The sequence below is a fragment of the Scyliorhinus torazame genome, chromosome 2 (genome assembly GCF_047496885.1).
Source record: "Scyliorhinus torazame isolate Kashiwa2021f chromosome 2, sScyTor2.1, whole genome shotgun sequence".
Taxonomy (NCBI): Eukaryota; Metazoa; Chordata; class Chondrichthyes; order Carcharhiniformes; family Scyliorhinidae; genus Scyliorhinus; species Scyliorhinus torazame.
In genome coordinates, this window is record NC_092708.1 from 201,191,213 (window position 1) to 201,215,814 (window position 24,602).

A 24,602-nucleotide genomic window follows, 5' to 3' on the forward strand; every position below is an offset into this window, starting at 1 on the left:
TGCACGGGGAGGTGGGCGGGGACAGGGAGGCAGCCGGGACTGAGTGATTGGCCGGCACTCCATGCGGGGCGTGGCATTCTGACTCTCCCCGGCTTGTGAATGGGCAGCACGGCCGGCCCGCGGCTCCTGATTGGCGGGAAAAGACAATGGGAGGCGGGGTTCCTGCGCAGCGCGACCTCCGATTGGGGGAGGGGGCGGGGCGAGAGCGGGTGATTGGCAGATGGGCCAAAGCTCCACCTTTGGGCTCCAATTGTGTTTGAGACAAAAGTAGCGATCTGATAGCGGAGCCGCCAAGCGGAGCGGAGCGCTTAGGTGTCCCGTGGAGCTGAAAAGGAGCTGGAGCCGGGCCCAAACGGCAACGAGAGTCTGGCCAGCGGTGCACCCGGAGAGGGGAAGAAGAGCTGGAAGAGAGGGAAAAGAAAGTGCGGGAGGAAGGAGCGCAGGGGATAAACGCCCGCCGCTGTTTGGAGACGAGAGATGCAGAGCTTACCTGGGCTTGGAACTGTGGCTGCATAGCCTGCGATCGTGGGGGGAAAGGGAAAGAGATTCCGCGGGGAATCGAGAAGTTCGGTAAAGCTCCCCAACACACACCTGGAGAACTACTTTGGAAGAAGTAACACTTGGAAGATCCAAAAAGTTTATACCTGAACAAGTGCTTCTGTTGTACCGGCGATCTCACCTAAACCAGAGAGGGAACCGGAGTGGACTGAAGCATCGGAGCCGTAGAGCGCACAGATACTTTGAACATAAAAGTTTACATTTTAAAATAACCGAAGTTCGCAGTTAAAAAAAAGAAACGATTGATCGGAGAAACGTGGAAACATCGAGGAGGAACGAAAATAAGATGTCAGATTATAATAAGAATAATTGGAAATGTTTCATCGCTCGTTTGTAAATATTTGCCTGGTTTCCGTAACGAAATTGACTTGAAATCGACATTTCACCTGAGTTTTCGTTCGTCGCTTCTGAAATCCAGCATTTTAAGTTTGAAGCAGCTATCAGGTGCGGGTGTGTTTAACCGGGGTCTGGGGAGGGGAGGATCACGAAATGTTGCTGTGAAGGACCCCCGGGCGAAAGGTTGGAGGACAAGTCAGTTTGGAACCCTCCCCCCCCGCCCCACAAGGGGCAATTCCGGAGACCATGCCCCCAGTGCATTGCTTGTCTCTGGTCAAGTTGTGTTTCAGCCTCGTGGGACTCGCTGGCGTCGCCCTCTGCGCCTCCAAGGCGATGGTTTGCCAGGAGATCACGGTTCCCATGTGCCGAGGGATCGGCTACAATCTCACCTACATGCCTAATCAGTTCAACCACGACAGCCAGGATGAGGCAGGGCTGGAGGTTCACCAGTTCTGGCCGCTGGTGGAGATCCAATGCTCCCCGGACCTCCGCTTCTTCCTGTGCAGTGTCTACACCCCCATATGCCTGGTGGACTACAAGAAACCTCTGCCGCCTTGCAGGTCCGTCTGTGAGAGGGCCAAGTCCGGCTGCTCCCCTCTGATGAGGCAGTATGGCTTCGCTTGGCCAGAGCGGATGAACTGCGACAAACTGCCTGTGCTCGGGGACCCCTACAACCTGTGCATGGATTACAACAGGAGCGAAGTCACCACCTTGTCGCCCCCATTTCTGGAGCCCACCATTGCATCCAAGGGCTCCTCCAGCAAGAATCTGAGGCCTTCGTGGCCCCATCCTGGGAAGCAGCCTGCCCAATCCATGGAATGCCATGGGAAATGTTGGTGTAAGGAACCCCTGATCCTGATCTCCAAAGAGAGTCACCCACTGTACAACAAGATCAAGACAGGCCAGGTGCCCAACTGTGCCATCCCGTGCTACGAGCCCCACTTTAGCGAGGACGAGAGGACTTTTGCCACCTTCTGGATCGGCTTGTGGTGCATCCTGTGCTTTATCTCCACTTTTACCACCGTCTCCACCTTTCTGATTGACATGGAGAGGTTCAAGTACCCCGAGCGTCCCATCATCTTCCTCTCCGCCTGCTACCTCTTTGTGTCCATTGGCTACATCGTCAGACTGATTGCGGGCCACGCCAACGTGGCTTGCAACAAGGAGTATAACCACATCCAGTACGAGACCACAGGCCCTGCCCTCTGCACGGTGGTCTTCCTGTTGATCTATTTCTTTGGAATGGCTAGCTCCATCTGGTGGGTCATCCTGTCTTTTACTTGGTTCCTTGCAGCGGGCATGAAGTGGGGCAATGAGGCCATAGCTGGTTATTCCCAGTATTTCCACATGGCAGCCTGGCTAATTCCCAGCATCAAGTCCATCGCTGTGTTAGCTCTGAGCTCCGTGGATGGGGACCCAGTGGCTGGCATCTGCTATGTAGGGAACCAGAACCTGGACAACCTGCGAGGATTTGTCCTGGCCCCTTTGGTGGTTTACCTCTTCACGGGGACCATGTTTCTCCTGGCTGGTTTTGTCTCCCTGTTCCGGATAAGAAGCGTCATCAAGCAGGGGGGCACCAAGACAGACAAGCTAGAAAAGCTGATGATCCGAATTGGTATCTTCACGGTGCTCTACACTGTACCCGCCACCATCGTGGTGGCCTGCTTCATCTACGAGCAGCACTACAGGGACCGTTGGGAGCGAGCCCTCAGCTGCTCCTGCCCCGGGGGCCAGGACTACCCCAGGCCTGAATATGCCATCTTCATGCTGAAGTACTTCATGTGCCTGGTGGTGGGGATCACTTCTGGAGTTTGGATCTGGTCCGGGAAGACTTTGGAGTCCTGGAAACAGTTTAGTAGCAGATGCTGCCGAGAGAGGAAGCTGGCCAATGAAGCCATGTACAGCGAAGCCAGTACTGCTCTGACGGCAAGGACAGGGGGCGCTAGCTCTGTCTCCTACCACAAACAAGTACCACTGTCACATGTTTAAAGCTCTTTGGTGAAAGAGTTTACACACACATATATATATATTGTAGATAGATATTATATATATATATAATGAAAAAGTACACTGAGGTAATTTTACCTCTTATCTCAAGAGTCTTTTACACTGTCAACATGTGGATTTTAATCATTGTACAATGAACTATTTCTGGTGAGTACATCTTAGTGGAATCAGTCACGTACTCACAACTTGTTTGAAAAAGGGTTGCTGTGGTCTACCATCTGCCAGGAGTGATCAGAACCTGGTCCAATTCAAACCACAGGGAGCTGTCAACAAGTGGACTGAATGTTCAGCACAACTACCAGTAAAAAGAGGCACGCTTGCCGCAATAGTTACATTTTATTTTTGCTACGGCTGGTTTTATTGGGAAGGCTCCTTTTGGTCCGCACATTTTTAAAATCCTGGGCCGTTCTCATATTAAACAGAAGGTGAGAGAAGGCACAACAAAATAATAATAAGCAATAAACGTGTCTGCGTGGGTTTCCTCAGAATGCTCCGGTTTCCTCCCAGTGATATGCAGGTTAGATGGATTGGCCATGATAAATTGCCCCTTGGTGTCCAAAAGGTTAGGTTACGTTACTGGGTTTACGGGGATAGGGTGGAAGTGTGGACTTAAGTAGGGTGCTCTTTCCAAGGGCCGGTGCAGAATTGATGGGCCGAATGGCCTCCTTCTGCAGTGCAAATTCTGTGATAACGGAGCATTTAAGAAACACTGTATTCTCCCTGTCGCTGTGTTACTGCCACTTTCTCTCTCTTTTCCTGTTGTCTGTGGTGTCCTGGATTGCCCAGCACCACACTGTCTCCTTAATTCAAATGTTAACACAACGTTGTTAAGATTATATGCCGGTTAGCTAGAATAATTTGCTCTTCTGCTGTGCGACAGACCCTTGCCGCTAGCAGGCTTTTTTTCACCTGCCCAAAGACAAGGCTACATTCAGCACCTTCCTCTATGCTGCATTTCCCAAACTAATATGGTTCAAATCTGTTAAAGTAAATTGATGGCTGATTTTATTTTTTGCCCTTAATAAATTCAAGCTACTAAATGTTTTTGTGCAGCTGCAGAAAGCTCCCAATCCCTTAAATCATGATTTAGACAGGAACCGTATTGGACTTTTCTACTTAATCATTTTTTAAAACAGTGTTGGCCCTGATTTGGGGAGAGATGTCAGCCTCCAGATTAATGTGGGAACCCAGGCAGTCTGCATTTGCAGACTGTTCTACTTGAAGGCATTGCCGTCGATGTCCGGCTTTAGTGTGGGTGATGTGTGAATCCAGACAGCCAGTATCGTTGGACTGTTTATCTGTGAAGGCATCACTAATGCAGCCCTTATAGTGTATCAGGATGAGCTGAGCTCCTGTTCTGTAATAGCTGAATTCAGAGTTAGAGAGGGAGTTTAGAGTGTGATGCTAATTGATTTCAGACGTGTCCCCGGTATTGAAAGCTGGGTGAATTACAGTTGGAGCCATAATGAAGAGAGAGAGAGAGATACTGCATCTCCCTCTGCCTCCCTGGTGTCCTTAAGAAGCTTGTGGGTATTGGAAGCTGTCAGGTTTAATGTGATTACTTGGTTGCATCTGGAATTATTGGACTTTGATCAGTGGGAAACCCAACCCACCTTAAGTGTTAAGTATGTATCAGGTGAGAGAATAATAAGACTGATACCTCTGGGTTGTGGACCTGCAGATTCCCTGTGCTCGCTGAACTCCAGAGGCTCCTTGTCCAACTTCCAGAGGCTCTTTGTCCAGTGATACCTCAGATTTAAGGTTCTCCTCTTTGTGCATGAACCCCTTCACGGTCACCCATATCTCCGTAGCCTCCTCCAACCCTCCAGGATTTCATGGCTCCTCCATTTTTGGTCTCCTGATTTTCACAGCTCCAAATTGATGGCCATGTCTTTACCTGTCTTGGCTCTAAGCTCTGCAATTCTGTCCCGAAACATTTTTGTCTCTCCTCCATTTAGACGGTCCTTAAAACTCATGCTTTTTAACCATACATCCCAATATCTCAATGTGTTAAATGTGTATCTGCCTATGGTCCAATGAAGCACCATAGAGTGTTTTACTATGTTAAAGGTGCTATCTAAATACAAGTTACTGCATAGCATTAGTGGGAGGGTAGAGACCAGGAGCAGCCTGGGTCTCTCTTGCCCAGTTTTAAGGATTATTGCAGCATTGCTGCTAATTTAGTTTTCATTCTGTGCCTTCATCCTCACGCCTGTTACAAAAAAAATGAAGAGACAAGCGATAGGGAGCCCTGAAATTAAATCATGACACGCTATTGTACAAATACTTAACATTGGCAGTAACGCTTTAGAATAGTGCAAAAGCAAAATCCTATGGATGCTGGAATTCCAGTATAAAAACAGAAAATGCTGGAAATGCTCAGCAGGTCAGACAACATCTGACGAGAGTGAAAGAGCATTAACCTCCCAGTTAGTAATGTTTTGTGCCAGTACAGAGACAAGGAAGAAAGAAATTGGTTAAATTAAGATCGCGACCAAAACAGCATGTTTCACATTTCAGCCAAATCAAACATTTGTATCTCCAGTGCATAATTTCAGGGTTCCTGTGTCACTATCTCACTGCCCGAGAGTTATTAGAATTATACAGCACAGCTCACTCCATCGTAACTGCTGGCTTTTTGAGTTTTCCATTTTGTCTCACCCCCTCTACTCTTTGCCCATAGCTCGGAAAGTTTTTCCCCTTCGAGTCCAATTTCAATATTTACCCCTTAGCCAACATCAGTAAAACAGATCCTCATCAAATTGCTGTTTGTGGGAGCTTGCTGTGCACAAATTGGTTGCCATGTTACATTACAACAGTGATTGCACTTCAAAAAGAAATACTTCATTTGCTGTGAATCACTTTCTGAATCCATGAAAGGCACTGTGTAAATGCATTGTTCTAGCGGTTTCTAAAGTTATGAAGTGTTTTATGCAAGTGAATAAATGGCAGCACGGTGGCGCAGTGGTTAGCACTGCTGCCTCGCGTCTCTGAGGTCCCAGGTTCGATCCTGGCTGTGGGCCACTGTCCGTGTGGAGTTTGCACATTCTCCCCGTGTTTCTGTGGGTTTTGTCCCCACAACCCAAAGATGTGCAGGTTAGGTGGATTGGCCACGTTAATTACCCCTTAATTGGAAAAAAATGAATTGGGTACTCTAAAAATAATAAAAATAAGAGTGAATAAAGAAATATTTATTCTTTTTTGGAAGTTACTGTAGCAGATGCTTCCACCATCCTTTCAGGCAGTGGGTTCCAGATCTAGCTTTATTAGTTTATTCATTCTGTCAATCTTCTTGGCATTCAGTCCGTGATTGGCAGCTTGTTGAGTGGCATTGGGTGCTGATCGGTTGCAGTGGGTCAGTCAGGTGACCAGGGTGTGAGCTTGCTGTCTTGGTGTTGCGCTGGGACACTCACAGGTTCACTTGCAGTTTGTATGCAGGTGGATGATAGTCACAATTCTCATTGGCCTCTGCTCCCAGCATTTTTTTCGTTTGAACTTTAACCTGACTGTTAGATAGTGACATCGCAGTTGGGGGAGTGCTGGGGGAAATATGATTTCAGAGAGTCAGTTGTGGCACAGTGGTTAGCACAGCTGTCCCACAGGGCCAGGGAACCAGGTTTGATTCTGACCTTTGGTGACTGAGTGGAGTTTACATGTTCTCCCCATGTCTTCATGGGTTTCCTCCGGGTGCTCCGGTTTCCTCCCACAGTCCAAAGATGTGCAGGTTAGGTGGATTGGCCATGCTAAATTGGCCCTAGGTGTCCAAAAGGTTAGGTGGGGTTACTGGGTTACAGGGTTCAGGTGGAAGCGTGGGCTTAAGTAGGGGGTGCATTTTCCAAGGCTGGTGCAGACTTGATGGGCTGAATGGCCTCCTTCTGCACTGCAGGGATTCTATGATTGTATAAATCCTGAAGCCCCACATTCAGCAGTAATGCACTTCCGTACATGATTCACCTGCGGCTAGTTTCACAGCTCCATTGATAAAGGAGCTATTAAGAAAGGCTGTACAGGCTGGAGTTTTTTATTCCAGAAAAAGAGAAGGTGGAGAGGAGACCCGATTGTGGTCACCAAAACAATAAAGGCTAGGAATAGAGAAGATGTTTTCACTTGTCAGGGACTCCATACGATAAAGGGCCAGAAAAACTAAGAGTAAAGGCATGGACACAATGGGTCGAATGGCTTCCTTCTGTGCTGTAACCATTATATAACATTCAGTAATAAATCCAGCTGAGAATTCAGGAAAAACTCCTTTACCTAGAGAGTGGTTGGAATGTGGAACCTGCTACCACATGGAGTGATTGAGGTGTATAGCATCAGTGCATTTAAGCCGAAGCTCGAAAAGTACATGAGGGAGAAAGGAACAGAAGGTTGTTCTGATATGTTATGATGAAATAAAGTGGGAGGAAGCTCATGTGGAGCATAAACCTATTTGTTCAACTGGCCTGTATCTACTATAAATACTATGTAATTTAGCTATGTCAACTGTCACGTTTTTATGCAGACTCTGGTCACCAGATGGTTCTGTGGTGCAGGTTTCAAAAGCCTCTTTCCCAACTGCATTTATTGCACTATTATATTCATCAACTGCCGCAAATAATGATGTTGGCAATTTACTAGTCTCAAATAGTGCCTGAGCGCCCCAATTGGCCCAAATGATAAATTGCTTGCCAGGAATAGTACCATGATCACTGCACGGGTTCATTCTAGAGCTCATTATCCAATGGTCCATGCCAGTTTGTGCCGCTGCTATTTGGATTTGGACTCAATCGTAATGCCTCCCTTGGTTAAACAGCTAGGCCTATGCAACACGGGGAGTTGCCACTTGTGCATCATATCCCAAAAGCTCAAGGCAGCAGTAGCTCAGTACAACAGGAGGAATTCGCACTTTCAGGAGCAAATCAGAAAATATTATTTATTAATAAATATGTGGTGCAATATTACCGTCAGAAGTTCAAAAATAAAGACTTGCATTTATCTAGCGCCTTTGACCACAGGTGGCTTTACAGCCAATTAAATACTTTTTGCAATGTAGTCACTGTTGTAATATTGGAAATGTTGGAGCCAATTTGCACAGGAAGCTCTGACAAACAGCAATGTAACCCAAGTGCCAGGCAATGACCACCTCCAACAAGATAAAATCTAACCACCTCCCCATGACATTCAATAATAATAATCATCTTTATTATTATCACAAGTAGGCTTACATTAACACTGCAATGAAGTTACTGTGAAAATCCCCTCGTCGCCACATTCCGGCGCATGTTCGGGTACAGGGAAGGAGAATTCAGAATGACCAATTCACCTAACCGCACGTCTTTCGGGACTGGCTTTACTGTCACTGAATACCCCTATCAAACCCTAGGGGTTGTCATTGACCAGAAACTGAACTGGACCAGGTATATAAATACTGTAGCTACAAAGGTCAGAGGCTAGGAATCCTGCAGTGAGTAACTCACCTCCTGACTCCTCAAAGCCTAACCAGCATCTGAAAGACACAAGTTAGGAGTTTGTTGGAATACACTCTCCCTGCTGGATGAGTGCAGCTCCAACAACACTCAAGAAGTTTAACACCATCCAGGACAAAGTAGCCCACTTGATTGGTACCCCATTCACCATCTAAAACATTCACTCCCTCCACCACCAACACACAGTGGCAGCAGTGTGCATCATCTACAAGATGCACTGCAGCAACTCACCAAGGTTCCTCAGGCAGCACCTTCCAAACCCACGATCACTATCACCTGGAGAGACAAGAGCAGCAGATACCTGGGAACCCCACCACCTGTAGCTTCCCCTCCAAGTCACTCACCACCCCGACTTGGAAATATATCGCCGTTCCTTCATTGTCGCTGGGGCAACATCTAGAAACTCCCTCCCTAACAGCACGGTGCGTGTACATTCACCTCGGGGACTGCAGTGGTTCAAGAAGACAGTTCACCACCACCTTCTGAAGGGCAAATAGGAATGGCATACAGTGAAACTCCTCCAGCACTGTGGGTATACAGTGAAAGGTCCTCCAGCACTGTGGGTATACAGTGAAAGGTCCTCCAGCACTGTGGGTATACAGTGAAAGGTCCTCCAGCACTGTGGGTATACAGTGAAAGGTCCTCCAGCACTGTGGGTATACAGTGAAAGGTCCTCCAGCACTGTAGGTATACAGTGAAAGGTCCTCCAGCACTGTGGGTATACAGTGAAACTCCTCCAGCACTGTGGGTATACAGTGAAAGGTCCTCCAGCACTGTGGGTATACAGTGAAAGGTCCTCCAGCACTGTAGGTATACAGTGAAAGGTCCTCCAGCACTGTGGGTATACAGTGAAAGGTCCTCCAGCACTGTGGGTATACAGTGAAAGGTCCTCCAGCACTGGGTACAAAGTGAAAGGTCCTCCAGCACTGTGGGTATGCAGTGAAAGGTCCTCCAGCACTGTGGGTATACAGTGAAAGGTCCTCCAGCACTGTGGGTATGCAGTGAAAGGTCCTCCAGCACTGTGGGTACAAAGTGAAAGGTCCTCCAGCACTGTGGGTATACATGGGTATACAGTGAAAGGTCCTCCAGCACTGTGGGTATGCAGTGAAAGGTCCTCCAGCACTGTAGGTATACATGGGTATACAGTGAAAGGTCCTCCAGCACTGTGGGTATACATGGGTATACAGTGAAAGGTCCTCCAGCACTGTGGGTATACAGTGAAAGGTCCTCCAGCACTGTGGGTATACAGTGAAAGGTCCTCCAGCACTGTGGGTATACAGTGAAAGGTCCTCCAGCACTGTGGGTATACAGTGAAAGGTCCTCCAGCACTGTGGGTATACAGTGAAAGGTCCTCCAGCACTGTAGGTATACAGTGAAAGGTCCTTCAGCACTGTGGGTATGCAGTGAAAGGTCCTCCAGCACTGTGGGTATACAGTGAAAGGTCCTCCAGCACTGGGTATACAATGAAAGGTCCTCCAGCACTGGGTATACAGTGAAAGGTCCTCCAGCACTGTGGGTATACAGTGAAAGATCCTCCAGCACTGGGTATACAGTGAAAGTTCCTCCAGCAGTTTTTCAGAGCCAACCTTGTCAGCAGTACTTGCATGCGGAGAATGAAATTGTAAAAATGGGTCATTATGACAATTTATGGGCTAACTCCCCGCGGCTGCGTGGGTTTCCTCCGGGTGCTCCAGTTTCCTCCCACAGTTCAAAGATGAGCAGGTTAGGTCGATTGGCCATACAAAATGGCCCTTAGTGTCCAAAAAGGTTAGATGGGGTTACGGGGATAGGGTGGAGGTGTGGACTTAAGTATGTGCTCTTCCAAGAGCTGGTGCAGACTCGAAAGGCCCAATTACCTCCTTTTGCATTGCAAATTCTATGATTCTATGAACTGATCCAGGAGTCTGTGCACAGTTGGATCCAAATTCTTGTAAATGTAACTGAAAAATCCCATTTGTTCTAAAGCTAATGTCTCAGTAAAAGTATTGGCAAGTCCCAAAAGTCCAGTTGCACAAAGAGCCCAGTGCAGTGACAGAGGTTTGCATCTAGATGTCTCCAGTGAGCTTTGTAAAATGTGAGATGTGGGGCAACACGGTAGCATTGTTCCGGTTTCCTCACACAATCCAAAGATGTGCAGGTTGGGTGGATTGGTCATGATAAATTGCCCTTAGTGTTCAAAATTGCCCTTAGTGTTGGTTGGGGTTACTGGGTTATGGGGATCGCGTGGAGGTGTTAACATTGGGTAGGGTGCTCTTTCCAAGAGCCGGTGCAGTCTCAATGGGCCGAATGGCCTCCTTCTGCACTGTAAATTCTATGTTAATCTGTGTATGACATCTTGTGGCAGAATATTAATAGACATCCATCGTCTTTGTTTTATTTTCTCCGACCCCAGCTGCACATGAAAGGAAGGGTGATAGAAGCCTTACCAATCCATTAAGCCGTACCATCCGATGCACTCCTGGCTGTGCCATCTTCAGGGAACCCCCCCCCCCACCCCAACACATGTGCAAAACAGCTTCAGCCAATTCTCAGGAAAAAGATCTTGAGAAATTCCTCATCAATTCACTAAGATAATGAACAAACACCTCATTCCCAGTGCAGTACTGAGGGAGTGCTACACTGTCAGGGCACCATCTTTTGGATGAGATGTTAAGCTAAGGTTCCAGCTGCTCTTTCAGATGGATGTAAGAGCGGGGGATTCTCCCCAATGCCCTAGCCAATATTTACACCTCAGGCAGCATCACTAAAACAGACTATTTGGTCATTCTTATATTGCTGTTTGTGGCAGGAATTGGTGCATAACTGGAAATTGTGCAGGAATTGGTGCATAACCGGAAATGCCTCAGGAACTTGCCGGATTTTGCTCTTAAGCTGTTGTGTTGGATCTTTGCAAAGAAATTCAATTGAGCTGACAGCACATGACACCATGCAGGGACTATTTTATCAGGAGGCAAAGTCTGGAGCCAAAAGGATTCCATGGGGAGTGAGTGGGGTTATTAGAGTAAAGAGGCACTGTCTTCATTTAAAAAAAAATCTAAAAATGTTTTTTTTTCTCCCCCAATTAAGGGGCAATTTAGCGTGGCTAATTCACCTACCGTGCTGCCTACGTTTTGGGTTGTGGGGGTGAGACCCACGCAGACACGGATACACTTGTCTTCATGTTTACCTATTTGGGATAGTGGAGCTCTGATCTTTATTTCCAAAGAAACGGGACTATGTTTTGCTGAGGTTCAGTTTCACAGACTCTGGGGTCACTGGCCTGACCAAACAATTTTCCTGTGTCGACCGAGGACTTGATCAGGAGCAGTCAATTTCCATAGAATCCCTACAATGCAGAAGGAGGCCCCTGGGGTCTGCACAACCCTCTGAAAGAGCACCCTACATAAGACCACTCCCTGCCCTAACCCCATAATCCCACCTAACCTGCACATCGTTGGACACTAAGGGGCAATTTTAGCATGGTCAATACACCTAACCTACACATCTTTGGACTTTAGTGATTTATTCATGAATAGCTGCCCCAAACTGCTTGTATCCAAATACATCCCATATTCCAGACAGTCGTTGATAGGGTAGGTTGCGAGAAACCATCCCCTCTAGTGGGTGAGCTAGATTGAGGGGGCATAATCTTAAAATGGGAGCCAGGCCCTTTGTGGGGTGCGGAGGAGGGTGTTGTCAGGAAGCACTCCTTCACACAAAGGGGACTGGAGAACACTCTCCCCACAAAAAGCTGTTGTGGAGGGGGGAGTCAATGGAAAATTTCAAAACAGATTGACTTTTGTTCAGCAGTGGTATATGAAGGAACATGTAGGAAAGGAAGGCAAATGGAGTTAAGATCCAGGTGAGCCATGCTCTAATTTGTTTTCCCTTATAATTTTCGAGTATCCAATTCATTTTTTGTCCAATTAAGGGACAATTTAGTGTGCCCACTAACCTACCCTGCACATCTTTGGGTTGTGGGGGTGAAACCCGCGCAGACATGGGGAGAAGGTGCAAACTCCACACAGGCAGTGACCCGGGGCTAGGATTGAACCGAGCCGTGCTCTAATTAAATGGCAGAACAGGTTCGAGGAGCTGATTGGTCTCCTCCATTCCCAATTTTCCACTCACAGTGCATTTTTCTCAGCCGAGGTCAATTGGCAGTGATCAGGAGTGGGAATAAACACCAAAAAGTATGGAGAACAAAAACCCAGCAGGCCTGGCAGCATCTGTAGAGAGAGTGAGAGAAACCGTCAACGTTTCGAGTTCAAAATTATACTTCTTCGGAACCGTGTGGACTCAAAATGTTGACTCTTGTTTTTCTCTCTCTCCACAGATGCTGCCAGAGCTGCTGGGTGTTCCAACGCTTTCAATTTTTATTTCAGACCTCCAGCAGCTGCACTTTTAATTTTATATTCAGAGACTGATTTCCTTAACAGTTCCCCCCCCCCCTCTCTTTTGCAGGCATTCACCAGCACCCAAGCCATGTTCAGCAAACACCAGTACATGTATGCGGGACATCCCCCTAGGTTGGGAAAGGGTACTTTAAGTGGCACATTTTTGCACTGTGTCCCCAGGGAGAGTTCTTCATTCACTTTGGCATTGCTCCCTTCGAAATAATTTTTGTTGATGAGGTTAGCGGGAGGGGGCAATTATCATTTCACTGCAATTAGTGCCAGGGCTAGGATGAACAGCTTGCCACGATGACTTGTGTTTTTACAAAAGAATGTCCACATTTCATCAGTCACAATGGTGTTCAGCACAAACAAGGAGGGCACTCAAATCAGCCATGATCCCATTGAATGGTCGAACAGGCAAGAGGGGCTGAATGGCCACACTCCTGTTTAGACCATAAGATGTAGGAGCAGCAGTAAGCCATTCGGTTCATCGTGTCTGCTCGGCCATTCAATGAGGTCATGGCTGACCTGGTATAATCCTCAACTCCATTTTCTGCCTTATCCCCATACCCCTTAATTTGCTGACTGATTAAAAATCTACCTGTTCAGATGTGGCAGCAATTTGGGATGTTGAAACTGCACTTGGGCAGCATGTCAACCTATACACAGTAAGACCCTGGAAGCCCATATTCCTGCTGAATGTCGGGCAAGGCCAAGTCACTTGCCTGATCCATTGATTCTGACTGCATGGGGACAGGGAGGGGGTTTGAGATTTCCCCTGTTTATCACTGGAACATAATTCAGATAAGTATTTCCAAATATTCTCTAACATTGCGGGCAGCACGGTGGCACAGTGGTTAGCACTGCTACCTCATGGCGCCGAGAACCGGGGTTCAATCCCGGCCCCGTGTCACTGTCCACGTGGAGTTTGCACAATCTCCCCGTGTCTGATGGTTTCGCCCCCACAACCCAAAGATGTGCAGGGTAGGTGGATTGGCCACGCTAAATTGCCCCTTAATTGGAAAAAAAGAATTGGGTACTCTAAATTGAGAGAAAAACACTGTCTAGCAGTTAGGGATATCAGAAAAGGGTCAAAATTAAAACAATTGGCCTATTGGTAATAAATATTTAGAGGACCCTGATTAAAACTCTGGAACAGGCAGAACTGGCTGGAGCTTGTGTACTGCACACTCCAGTTAACTCTTCATACCTCTTGCAAAAAACAGGCCCGTGGTTCTGTCTTTGCTAATTCAAAGTGATCCAAAGCCAATTAATTTTTTTAAAATAAATTTAGAGTACCCAATTCATTTTTCCAATTAAGGGGCAATTTAGCGTGGCCAATCCACCTACCCTGCACATCTTTGGGTTGTGGGGGCGAAACCCACGCAGACATGGGGAGAATGTCAAACTCCACAGGACAGTGACCCAGAGCCGGGATCGAACTGGGACCTCGGCGCCGTGAGGCAGCAGAGCTAACCCACTGCCCCAAAGCCAATTTCAAACAACCATCGGAGATGCCTCAAAACACTGAGGATAAATGTGGCTGAAGCCAAACAGATTAGGCTTTATGCCCAGAAATTGGTACACAATGTGCCTGATTTATGCCCCCCCAAAAAGATGAGACATGCATCAATTTGTACCCCAAGTAGGCCTTGCTGACTGTGGTCCACCCAGGATGCCGGATCAGGCCCATTGTAAATTAATTCTGACACCTCTGATGTGAAGCTCTCCATTTCTGTGCAGTACTTTTTAAACTAGATTGAAGGAATATTAAACGAGTTTGAACAGTGGAAGTCGAGAGGGTGAAGAATTTTACAGTGCCTAACTGCAATCTCGCCTGATTCAACTGTAAAGAACGATTCCAACTGTGAATTAGCTCTGCAGCAGCTTCCGAATGTTAAGTTGATTTGCGATTCACGATTCGATGACCACATTGCAACACTCAAGTCTGCCTTTCATTGCTTACTTTCATTAAGTGAAGTGCCAACTGTTGGCGTTTTTCCAATTGTATTTTTTTTTTTAATTCTCCTTTTTCACATTTTCTCCCACATTTACACCCATCAACAATAAACAATGATCAACAAGATATGTCAATCCCCATAATAACAACGATCCCATCCGCCCACCAACCCCCAAACCTCAACCCGCATGTTTACATAAACAAATGACAAAAAGGAATCAGGGATTACCCGTAGTCACTCTTAATCTACACGGCTCTCCACCACCCCCCAACCAACGCCATCCAGCTTCTAAGAGAGTACCGTACATGATACCCCAAAGTTGTACCCCCCCCCCCCCCCCCCAAGTCTCCAGCTCCTCCCGTCCACTGCCTCTTGTAAAACTCCTCCCCCCAACCTCGGTTCCCTCCCCCCAACTTTCCACCCCAGCTAGACCACTCAGACCCTGTTCTGCCAGGCTCCAATGGCCGCAGCCCCTCCCCCCACCTCACTCCCGTTCACTAGCCGGCTTAAACCGGCCAGCGTGGAGGCCCCCGCCCGGGTCCCTTTCCCACTTGCCCGGCCCTAGGAAAGCCCAAAGATCCCCTTTTAGCACACCAACCCCGCATATCCACCTACACCCCAAAGAGCCCTCATTTCGAGTGAAAGTCCCGTCCCTTCCCTTGTCCAAATATATACAACATTGGCTCCTTTAGCCTCTACACCCGCGCGCAATGATACAAAAAAGAAGAAAATACAGTCATGAGGTCACATCGGCACATGGCCATTCCTCAATTTCTCAGTTCTGCCACAGTCCTTCTGCTTTCGCAAACTCCTCCGCTGCTTCTGCCGTTCCAAAATAAAAGTCCCTGAGCTTGTAAGTCACCCTCAGCTTCGCTGGATATACAATGCCGCACCGCACCTTGCCAATGTACAGTGCCCTCTTCACCCGGTTGAAGGCAGCCGGCCTCCTTGCCAGCTCCACCGTAAAGTCCTGGTATACACGTATACCAGCTCCAGCCCACTGCACCACCCGCTTCTGCTTGGCCCAGCTCAGGACCTTTTCCTTCACACTGTACCTACAGAAGCATAGAGTCACTACCCTTGGCGGCTCACTCGCCTTTGGTACAGGCCTCCACGACCGATGAGCCCGATCCAGTTCATATCGGGAGGGGTCCTCCCCCTCCCCCAATAGTTTTGCCAGCATCGTGGCAAAATACTCAGTCGGCTTCGGTCCTTCAACTCCTTCGGGCAGCCCCACGACCCTCAAATTCTGTCGCCTGGATCTGTTTTCCAGATCTTCCATTTTTCCTCGCAGATCCTTGTCCATCACCTTCCGCATCTCCTTCCCCATCGAGGCAAGTTGATCGTCGTGCTGCAATAACGTCTCCTCCACTTCCTTCAGCGCCTCCCCTTGCTCTCGCACCTCCGCCACTGCGCTCGCCACCGCTGTCCTCACCGGGGAAACCGCCTCCTCCACCAGCACACTCAAAACCTCCCTCATCTCCTTCCTCACCGTCTCCATGCATTTCGCAATCTGCGCCAACTGCTTTTGGAATTCTGCTGCCATCACCTTAGTTAGTTCTTCAGCCGTAAGCACTGCGGCCTCCCCTGGTGCTCCAGCCTCCATTTTCTTTGTTGACCCCGCGGTGACCTTTCCCCGCTCCAACGGACTTTCAGCCGCTTTTTTCCCGGACGTTCTTTGGTGTTTTTCGACATCCTTCTTCTCCTTGCGCTATCTCCCGACTTTTACTGCCGTCGCTGGCCCTAGGACCGGGCGTTACTCCGCGAAAATGCCGTTCCCGCACGGGAGCCCTCCAATGTGCGGCTGCCTCCCGCCCGCCGTCACCGGAAGTCCCCCAATTGTATTTTTAATCACCTCTGTGTGTGTGTGTGTGTGTGTTCCATCTCTCCATCACGTCTTCAGTGTCTGCTGTGTGTGATTGGCCCTTTGGTTTGTCCAGGTCTCTGTGTAGAAGGAGGCCATTCGGCCCATCGAGTTGGCACCCACCCTGCGAAAGAGCACCCTACTACCCCACCCTATCCCCATAACTCCACGCATTGATCACTAAGGGGCAATTTAGAATGGCCAAACCACCCAACCTGCACACCTTGGACACTCAGGGCGATTTAGCATGGCCAATCCACCTAACCTGCACATCTTTGGACTGTGGGAGGAAACTGGAGCACCTGAAGGAAACCTATGGAGGCACGGGGAGAACGCGCAAACTCCACACAGTCACCCAAGGTCGGAATTGAACTCCGATCCCTGGTACTGTGAGGCACCGTGCCGTGCTCTCTCTCCCTGTGCCAGTTTTCAAAGGGTAGTAAGCATCCTACAAAACCTCCAGTGGCGTGTGTAACTTTAGAGACTTGAGCAGAAAATTTAGGCTGACACTTCTGAGAGCAGGAGTGAGAGAATTGCAGCAACTCTCTTTCGGGTGTGATTTTGAACCAAGGTCCCCCGTCTGCCTTCTCCAGTGGATGTGGAATATCCCACAGCCCCATCAAAGTGGAACAGGAACATTCCCCTTGGTGTCCTGACCGATAGTTATCTTCGATCAACCTCATTAAAATAATTTAGGTGGCCATTAAACCAATTTCTGTCGGTGGGATCATGCTGTGCGGTGTGGCCCCTGAAGTACATTGACACACTTCCAAAAGTAATTCAGGAGCAGAAGTCAATTTGTTTTGTGAGAGCTTAGTGTGACGGTACATCATGATAAACAAAACTCAGTAGATGGATCTCACCTTAAACTCTGTGACAGCAGTAGCTTTGAAAATGTGACTACGATTGAGCAAGGCTGAAGGAAGCCTGGGACTTTATATTGCAGCAACATTTTTTGAGCTGTATCCTGTGTAATGATTTTACAATATTGCTTAAAATTAATGCCTCACGCAGCGGCCTGTAATCAGGACTAACTGCATTTACGTGGGTTGGATTAAGGATGGTAGGTGGAAGCTGGACAACTTTAGTTTGTGGTAGAAGCTTGTTCCCTGTTTAATGCAAACCCGTTCCTCTTGGAGTGTATTGCACGGAAGTCTTAAGGACTAACACATGTAAATAATTCCGAATAACAAATGTAAATAATGCCAAGGATTCTGAGCTGAGTACGGGTTTGTTGCAAGTATATTTATACCTGGGTAATTTCTGGGCTCTGAATTCAAACTAGCAAATTATATGTAGCACCTGAACTTGTCACAGTTCCTGAAGTGAAGATGTAAGTTAACTTTGACTCCCCCCCGCCAAGCCCCCTCACCCCACCCCTTTGCGGTTGTTTTACATAGTTTAAAACTTTGTATGTATTATACTTTGGAAAGAAAGTCTTGAGATTTTATTAAAAAAGAATGAAAAGTAGATATTTATGAAAAGGATTTCTGTCCTCTATTTTTTTGTTGCTGTCATTTGTTGATTTTATTTTAGGGGAAAAATAAAATTGGAGTTCATGAAAATTTGATCCGCGTCTGGGTTTTTTTCACTTCCTTCCCATTTTCTTCATGAGCTCTGCATCATACATAAAATCATCGAAAATAACAACAACATGAGCCCAGGACATCACGGCGGCACAGTGGTTAGCACTGCTGCCTCGCAGCACCAGGGGCACGGATTCAATTCCGGCCTTGGGTGACTCTGTGGAGTTTTCACAATCTGCCCGTGTCTGCTTGGCTTTCCTCCGGGTGCTCTGGTTTTCTTCCACAGTCCAAAGATGTACAGGTTAGGTGGGGTTACAGGGTTAGGGTGGAGGTGGGCCTGTGTAGGATGTTCTTTTGAAGGGTGTGGTCAGGCTCAATAGGCCAAATGGCCGCCTTCTGCACTGTAGGGATGCTATGAAAATATATCACTGTTTGCAACATTGATCAGTGAAGCCTTCCACCTTCACTATTTTAACCTATTTTGAAACATTTTCCTCGGGATCATTCATTAGTAATGGTAGCTGCTAATCAGTCAGTGATCTTGCACTGAGTCCAAAGACTAGGTTCAAGTCCCACTTCAGCACAAAATCCAAGCCGACAGTCTCAACACAAAAACTGCTGGATGTTGCACTGTCAGTGATGTCTTTGTGGAGAGGTTTTAAACCCAATTGCGTTTTTTCATCGGCAGAGTGAACAAAGTTCTTCCTGGTGTCCTGGCCAACTTTAACCTTCAACAAACACCACAAACAAACAATGTGGTCATTTATCTCATTGCTGTGTGTGGGAGCTTGCTGCATGCAAATTGGCTGCTGCATTTCCTACAGTTGACTATAAAGCACTTCAGTGGTTGTAAAGCACTTTGGGAGATGCCTTGAGTTTGTGAAACGTGCTACTTAAGTGTAAATTGTTTTTATGGACTACCCTACGTTATACCTTTGCAGTCTAATTAAGAGCAACTTGAAGTGAATGTAGACTGGTAACAGCAGTTAAATGGAACTTTCGGGCAGTCTTGTGTTGTGATTCATGAGTGCGACAGTTGAGCACTAAAATATCAGTGGCTTCAGGAATGCTACAGTTAAAATGCCACATGTGGAGTTTGCACATTCTCCCCTTGTCTTTTTTTCATTTTAAAAATTAAATTTAGAGTACCCAATTCATTTTGTTCTACTTAAGGGGCAATTTTTAGTGTGGCCAATCCACCTACCCTGCACATCTTTGGGTTGTGGGGGTGAGACCCATGCAGACACGGAGAGCATGTGCAAACTCCACACGCACAGTAATCCGGGGCCGGGATCGAACCCGGGTCCTTGGCGGCGCGAGGCAGCAGTGCTAACCACTGCGCCACCGTGCCGCACTATTCTCCCCGTATCTGCGTGGGTCTCAATACCTGCAAAAACACAAATTGTTTCCCCTTTCCTGTCCTTCCAATACAGGCAATGGTTATGTCAGAAATGCATTCCTACAGCTCCAGTGTGGCATTTTAGTTTATTTTTATTTTTAATTTAGAGGACCCAATTCTGTTTTTCCCAATTAAGGGGCAATTTTTAGCGTGGCCAATTCACCTACCCTGCACATCTTTTTGGGAGGTGGGGGGTGGAGGGGAAATGTTGGAAGCCATGTGTGTTCATACGCCCCAAAACAACGGGCCTTTGACTCAGATTATGTCTGACCTGGGAAAGCTTGAATTGGAAACGGAGTGCATCAAAGGGGCAAGGTTAAAACGTACATAGAATCAACAGGAAGAGGCATTGACCCAACTGGTGTATTCTCAACACCAGCTTCCTCCCACTTTTTTTTTAAATGCATGTTATTCAAACTTGTATCAACATAGGTTACAGCAAATAAACACCCCGGGAAATATTCTTCCCAACAATCAACTGTACAGTTTGTACAGATTTTTCTCCTTTTTCACCCCCCCCCCCCTCCCCCCTCCCTATCACCCACCCCCCACCCCCCTGTGACGAACAGCTCCTCAAACACGGTCACAAACATCCCCCACCTTTTCTCCAAACTCCCCTCAGAGCCCCTTAACTCATACTTTATCTTCTCTAACTGCAGAAAGTCGTACAGGTCACCCAACCGAGCCGCTACCCCCGGTGGCGATGCCGACCGCCACTCTGGCAAAATTCGCCGTCGTGCAATCAGAGAGGCGAAGGCCACGACATCGGCCTTCCTCCTCTCCATGAGCTCCGGCTTCTCTGAAACCCCAAATATCGCCACCAAAGGTCCCGGTCCACTCCCTCCTCCACTATCCTGGCTAAGACCGCAAACGCTCCCGCCCAGAATCTTCCCAATTTCTCACAACCCCAAAACGTGTGCGCGTGATTCGCTGGTCCCGCCCACACCTCTCTAACTCATCTGCTACCCCCTGAAAGAACCCACTCATTCTCGCCCGAGTCATATGCACGCTAGCTTTCTCCCATTATAACAGCCTCTTTCCACCCTATCCCATGTCCTTCTATTCTCCTTTTCGGCTAGTCGCTACAGCCCTGGGGGATACCAAGCGGCTGTACCAGCTGGAGCTGGCTCGAGGAGGAGAAGAAAGCTGCAGCAGCGGAGTGTGCAGCGGCGGAGCGTGCAGCGGCGGAGTGTGCAGCGGCGGAGTGTGCAGCAGAGGAGCGTGCAGCAGAGGAGCGTGCAGCAGAGGAACATGCAGCGGCGGAGCGTGCAGCAGAGGAGTGTGCAGCGGCGGAGCGTGCAGCAGCGGAGCGTGCAGCAGCGGAGCGTGCAGCAGCGGAGCTTGCAGCGGCGGAGCGTGCAGCAGAGGAGCGTGCAGCAGAGGAGCGTGCAGCAGAGGAACATGCAGCGGCGGAGCGTGCAGCAGAGGAGTGTGCAGCGGCGGAGCGTGCAGCAGCGGAGCGTGCAGCAGAGGAGCGTGCAGCAGCGGAGCGGACAGCAGCGGAGTGTGCAGCAGAGGAACATGCAGCAGCGGAGCGTGCAGCAGAGGAGTGTGCAGCAGAGGAACATGCAGCGGCGGAGCGTGCAGCAGAGGAGCGTGCAGCGGCGGAGCGTGCAGCAGAGGAGCGTGCAGCAGCGGAGCGGACAGCAGAGGAGTGTGCAGCGGCGGAGCGTGCAGCTGAGGAGCGTGCAGCAGCGGAGCGTGCAGCAGAGGAGTGTGCAGCGGCGGAGCGTGCAGCAGAGGAGCGTGCAGCAGCGGAGCGTGCAGCAGTGGAGCGTGCAGCAGAGGAGCGTGCAGCAGCGGAGCGGACAGCAGCGGAGTGTGCAGCAGAGGAACATGCAGCAGCGGAGCGTGCAGCAGAGGAGTGTGCAGCAGAGGAACATGCAGCGGCGGAGCGTGCAGCAGAGGAGTGTGCAGCGGCGGAGCGTGCAGCAGAGGAGCGTGCAGCAGCGGAGCGTGCAGCAGAGGAGTGTGCAGCGGCGCAGCGTGCAGCAGAGGAGCGTGCAGCAGCGGAGCGTGCAGCAGTGGAGCGTGCAGCAGAGGAGCGTGCAGCAGCGGAGCGGACAGCAGCGGAGTGTGCAGCGGCAGAGCATGCAGCAGCGGGGCGGACAGCAGCATAGCGTGCAGCAGCGGAGTGGACAGCAGCGGAGTGTCCAGCAGAGCAGCGTGCAGCAGAGGAGCGTGCAGCAGCGGAACGTGCAGCAGAGGAGCGTGCAGCAGAGGAGCATGCAGCAGTGGAACGTGCAGCAGAGGAGCGTGCAGCAGCGGAGTGTACAGCAGAGGAGCGTGCAGCAGAGGAGCGTGCAGCAGCGGAACGTGCAGCAGAGGAGCATGCAGCTGCGGAGCGCGCAGCAGTGGGGTGTACAGCAGAGGAGCATTCAGCAGAGGAGCGTGCAGCAGAGGAGCGTACAGCAGCGGAACGTGCAGCAGAGGAGCGTGCTGCAGCGGAGTGTACAGAAGAGGAGCGTGCAGCAGCGGAACGTGCAGCAGCGGAACGTGCAGCAGAGGAGCGTGCAACAGCGGAGCATGCAGCAGAGGAGTGTGCAGCAGCGGAACATGCAGCAGAGGAGCGTGCAGCAGCGGAGTGTACAGAAGAGGAGCGTGCAGCAGCGGAATGTGCAGCAGAGGAGCGTGCAGCAGCGGAGTGTACAGAAGAGGAGCGTGCAGCAGCGGAGTGTACAGCAGCGGAACATGCAGCAGAGGAGTGTGCAGCAGCGGAGTGTACAGCAGAGGAGCGTGCAGCAGCGGAGTGTACAGTAGAGGAGCGTACAGCAGCGGAACATGCAGCAGAGGAGTGTGCAGCAGCGGAGTGTACAGCAGAGGAGCGTGCAGCAGCGGAGTGTACAGTAGAGGAGCGTGCAGCAGCGGAGTGCACAGCAGTGGAGCGTGCAACAGAGGAGCGTGCAGCAGAGGAGTGTGCAGCAGCGGAACGCGCAGCAGAGGAGCGTGCAGCAGCGGAGTGTACAGCAGAGGAGCGTGCAGCAGTGGAGTGTACAGCAGAGGAGCGTGCAGCAGCGGAGCGTGCAGCAGAGGAGCGTGCAGCAGTGGAGTGTACAGCAGAGGAGCGTGCAGCAGCGGAGTGTACAGCAGAGGAGCGTGCAGCAGTGGAGTGTACAGCAGAGGAGCGTGCAGCAGCGGAGCGTGCAGCAGAGGAGCGTGCAGCAGCGGAGTGTACAGCAGAGGAGCGTGCAGCAGCGGAGCCTGCAGCAGCGGAGTGTACAGCAGAGGAGCGTGCAGCAGCGGAGCCTGCAGCAGCGGAGTGTACAGCAGAGGAGCGTGCAGCAGAGGAGCGTGCTGCAGCGGAACGTGCAGCAGAGGAGCGTGCAGCAGCGGAGTGTACAGCAGGGGAGCGTGCAGCAGCGGAACGTGCAGCAGAGGAGCGTGCAGCAGCGGAGTGTACAGCAGAGGAGCATGCTGCAGCGGAACGTGCAGCAGAGGAGCGTGCAGCAGCGGAGTGTACAGCAGAGGAGCGTGCAGCAGAGGAGCGTGCTGCAGCGGAACGTGCAGCAGAGGAGCGTGCAGCAGAGGAGCATGCAGCAGAGGAGCGTGCAGCAGCGGAACGTGCAGCAGAGGAGCGTGCAGCAGCGGAACGTGCAGCAGAGGAGCGTGCAGCAGAGGAGCGTGCAGCAGAGGAGCGTGCTGCAGCGGAACGTGCAGCAGAGGAGGGTGCAGCAGAGGAGCGTGCTGCAGCGGAGCGTGCAGCAGCGGAGTGTACAGCAGAGGAGCGTGCAGCAGAGGAGCGTGCAGCAGAGGAGCGTGCAGCAGCGGAGTGTACAGCAGAGGAGCGTGCAGCAGAGGAGCGTGCAGCAGTGGAGCGTGCAGCAGAGGAGCGTGCAGCAGCGGAGCGTGCAGCAGAGGAGCGTGAAGCAGTGGAGTGTACAGCAGAGGAGCGTGCAGCAGTGGAGTGTACAGCAGAGGAGCGTGCAGCAGTGGAGTGTACAGCAGAGGAGCGTGCAGCAGCGGAGTGTACAGCAGGAGCGTGCAGCAGAGGAGCGTGCAGCAGCGGAGCGTGCAGCAGAGGAGCGTGCAGCAGCGGAGCGTTCAGCAGCAGAGTGCGCAGCAGAGGAGCGTGCTGCAGCGGAGCATGCAGCAGAGGAGCGTGCAGCAGAGGAGCGTGCAGCAGAGGAGCGTTCAGCAGCAGAGTGCGCAGCAGAGGAGCGTGCAGCAGCGGAGTGTACAGCAGAGGAGCGTGCAGCAGCAGAGTGCGCAGCAGAGGAGCGTGCAGCAGCGGAGTGTACAGCAGAGGAGCGTGCAGCAGCGGAGTGTACAGCAGAGGAGCGTGCAGCAGCGGAGTGTACAGCAGAGGAGCGTGCAGCAGCGGAGTGTGCAGCAGAGGAGCGTGCAGCAGAGGAGCGTGCAGCAGCGGAGTGTACAGCAGAGGAGCGTGCAGCAGCGGAGTGTACAGCAGAGGAGCGTGCAGCAGCGGAGTGTACCGCAGAGGAGCGTGCAGCAGCGGAGTGTACAGCAGAGGAGCGTTCTGCAGCGGAGCGCGCAGCAGAGGAGCGTGCAGCAGCGGAGTGTACAGCAGAGGAGCGTGCTGCAGAGGAGCGTGCAGCAGCGGAGTGTACAGCAGAGGAGCGTGCAGCAGAGGAGCGTGCAGCAGAGGAGCGTGCAGCAGCGGAGTGTGCAGCAGCGGAGTGTACAGCAGAGGAGCGTGCAGCAGCGGAGTGTACAGCAGAGGAGCGTGCAGCAGCGGAGTGTACAGCAGAGGAGTGTGCAGCAGCGGAGTGTACAGCAGAGGAGCGTGCAGCAGCGGAGTGTACAGCAGAGGAGCGTTCAGCAGCGGAGTGTACAGCAGAGGAGCGTTCTGCAGCGGAGCGCGCAGCAGAGGAGCGTGCAGCAGCGGAGTGTACAGCAGAGGAGCGTGCTGCAGAGGAGCATGCAGCAGGGGAGCGTGCAGCAGAGGAGTGTGCAGCAGAGGAGCGTGCAGCAGCGGAGTGTACAGCAGAGGAGCGTGCTGCAGAGGAGCGTGCAGCAGGGGAGTGTGCAGCAGAGGAGCGTGCAGCAGCGAAACGTGCAGCGGAGGAGCGTGCAGCAGCGGAGTGTACAGCAGAGGAGCGTGCAGCAGAGGAGCGTGCAGCAGAGGAGCGTGCAGCAGAGGAGCGTGCAG

At 50.6% G+C, this 24,602-nt stretch overlaps 1 protein-coding gene across 1 annotated transcript; it reads left to right on the forward strand.

Moving 5' to 3' along the window:
- The first annotated feature begins 282 nt into the window (after positions 1–282).
- On the forward strand, positions 283–14,760 carry LOC140395164 (frizzled-5-like). Its single transcript, XM_072482667.1, has 2 exons — positions 283–3,326; positions 12,682–14,760. The coding sequence occupies exon 1, from the start codon at positions 1,141–1,143 to the stop codon at positions 2,881–2,883; it is 1,743 nt and encodes a 580-aa protein (XP_072338768.1). The 5' UTR covers positions 283–1,140; the 3' UTR covers positions 2,884–3,326; positions 12,682–14,760.
- The last annotated feature ends 9,842 nt before the right edge of the window (positions 14,761–24,602 follow it).

Bases quoted from the DNA above. Each gene is read 5' to 3' on its own strand.
- LOC140395164 (XM_072482667.1), top strand. From the start codon at position 1,141: ATGCCCCCAGTGCATTGCTTGTCTCTGGTCAAGTTGTGTTTCAGCCTC.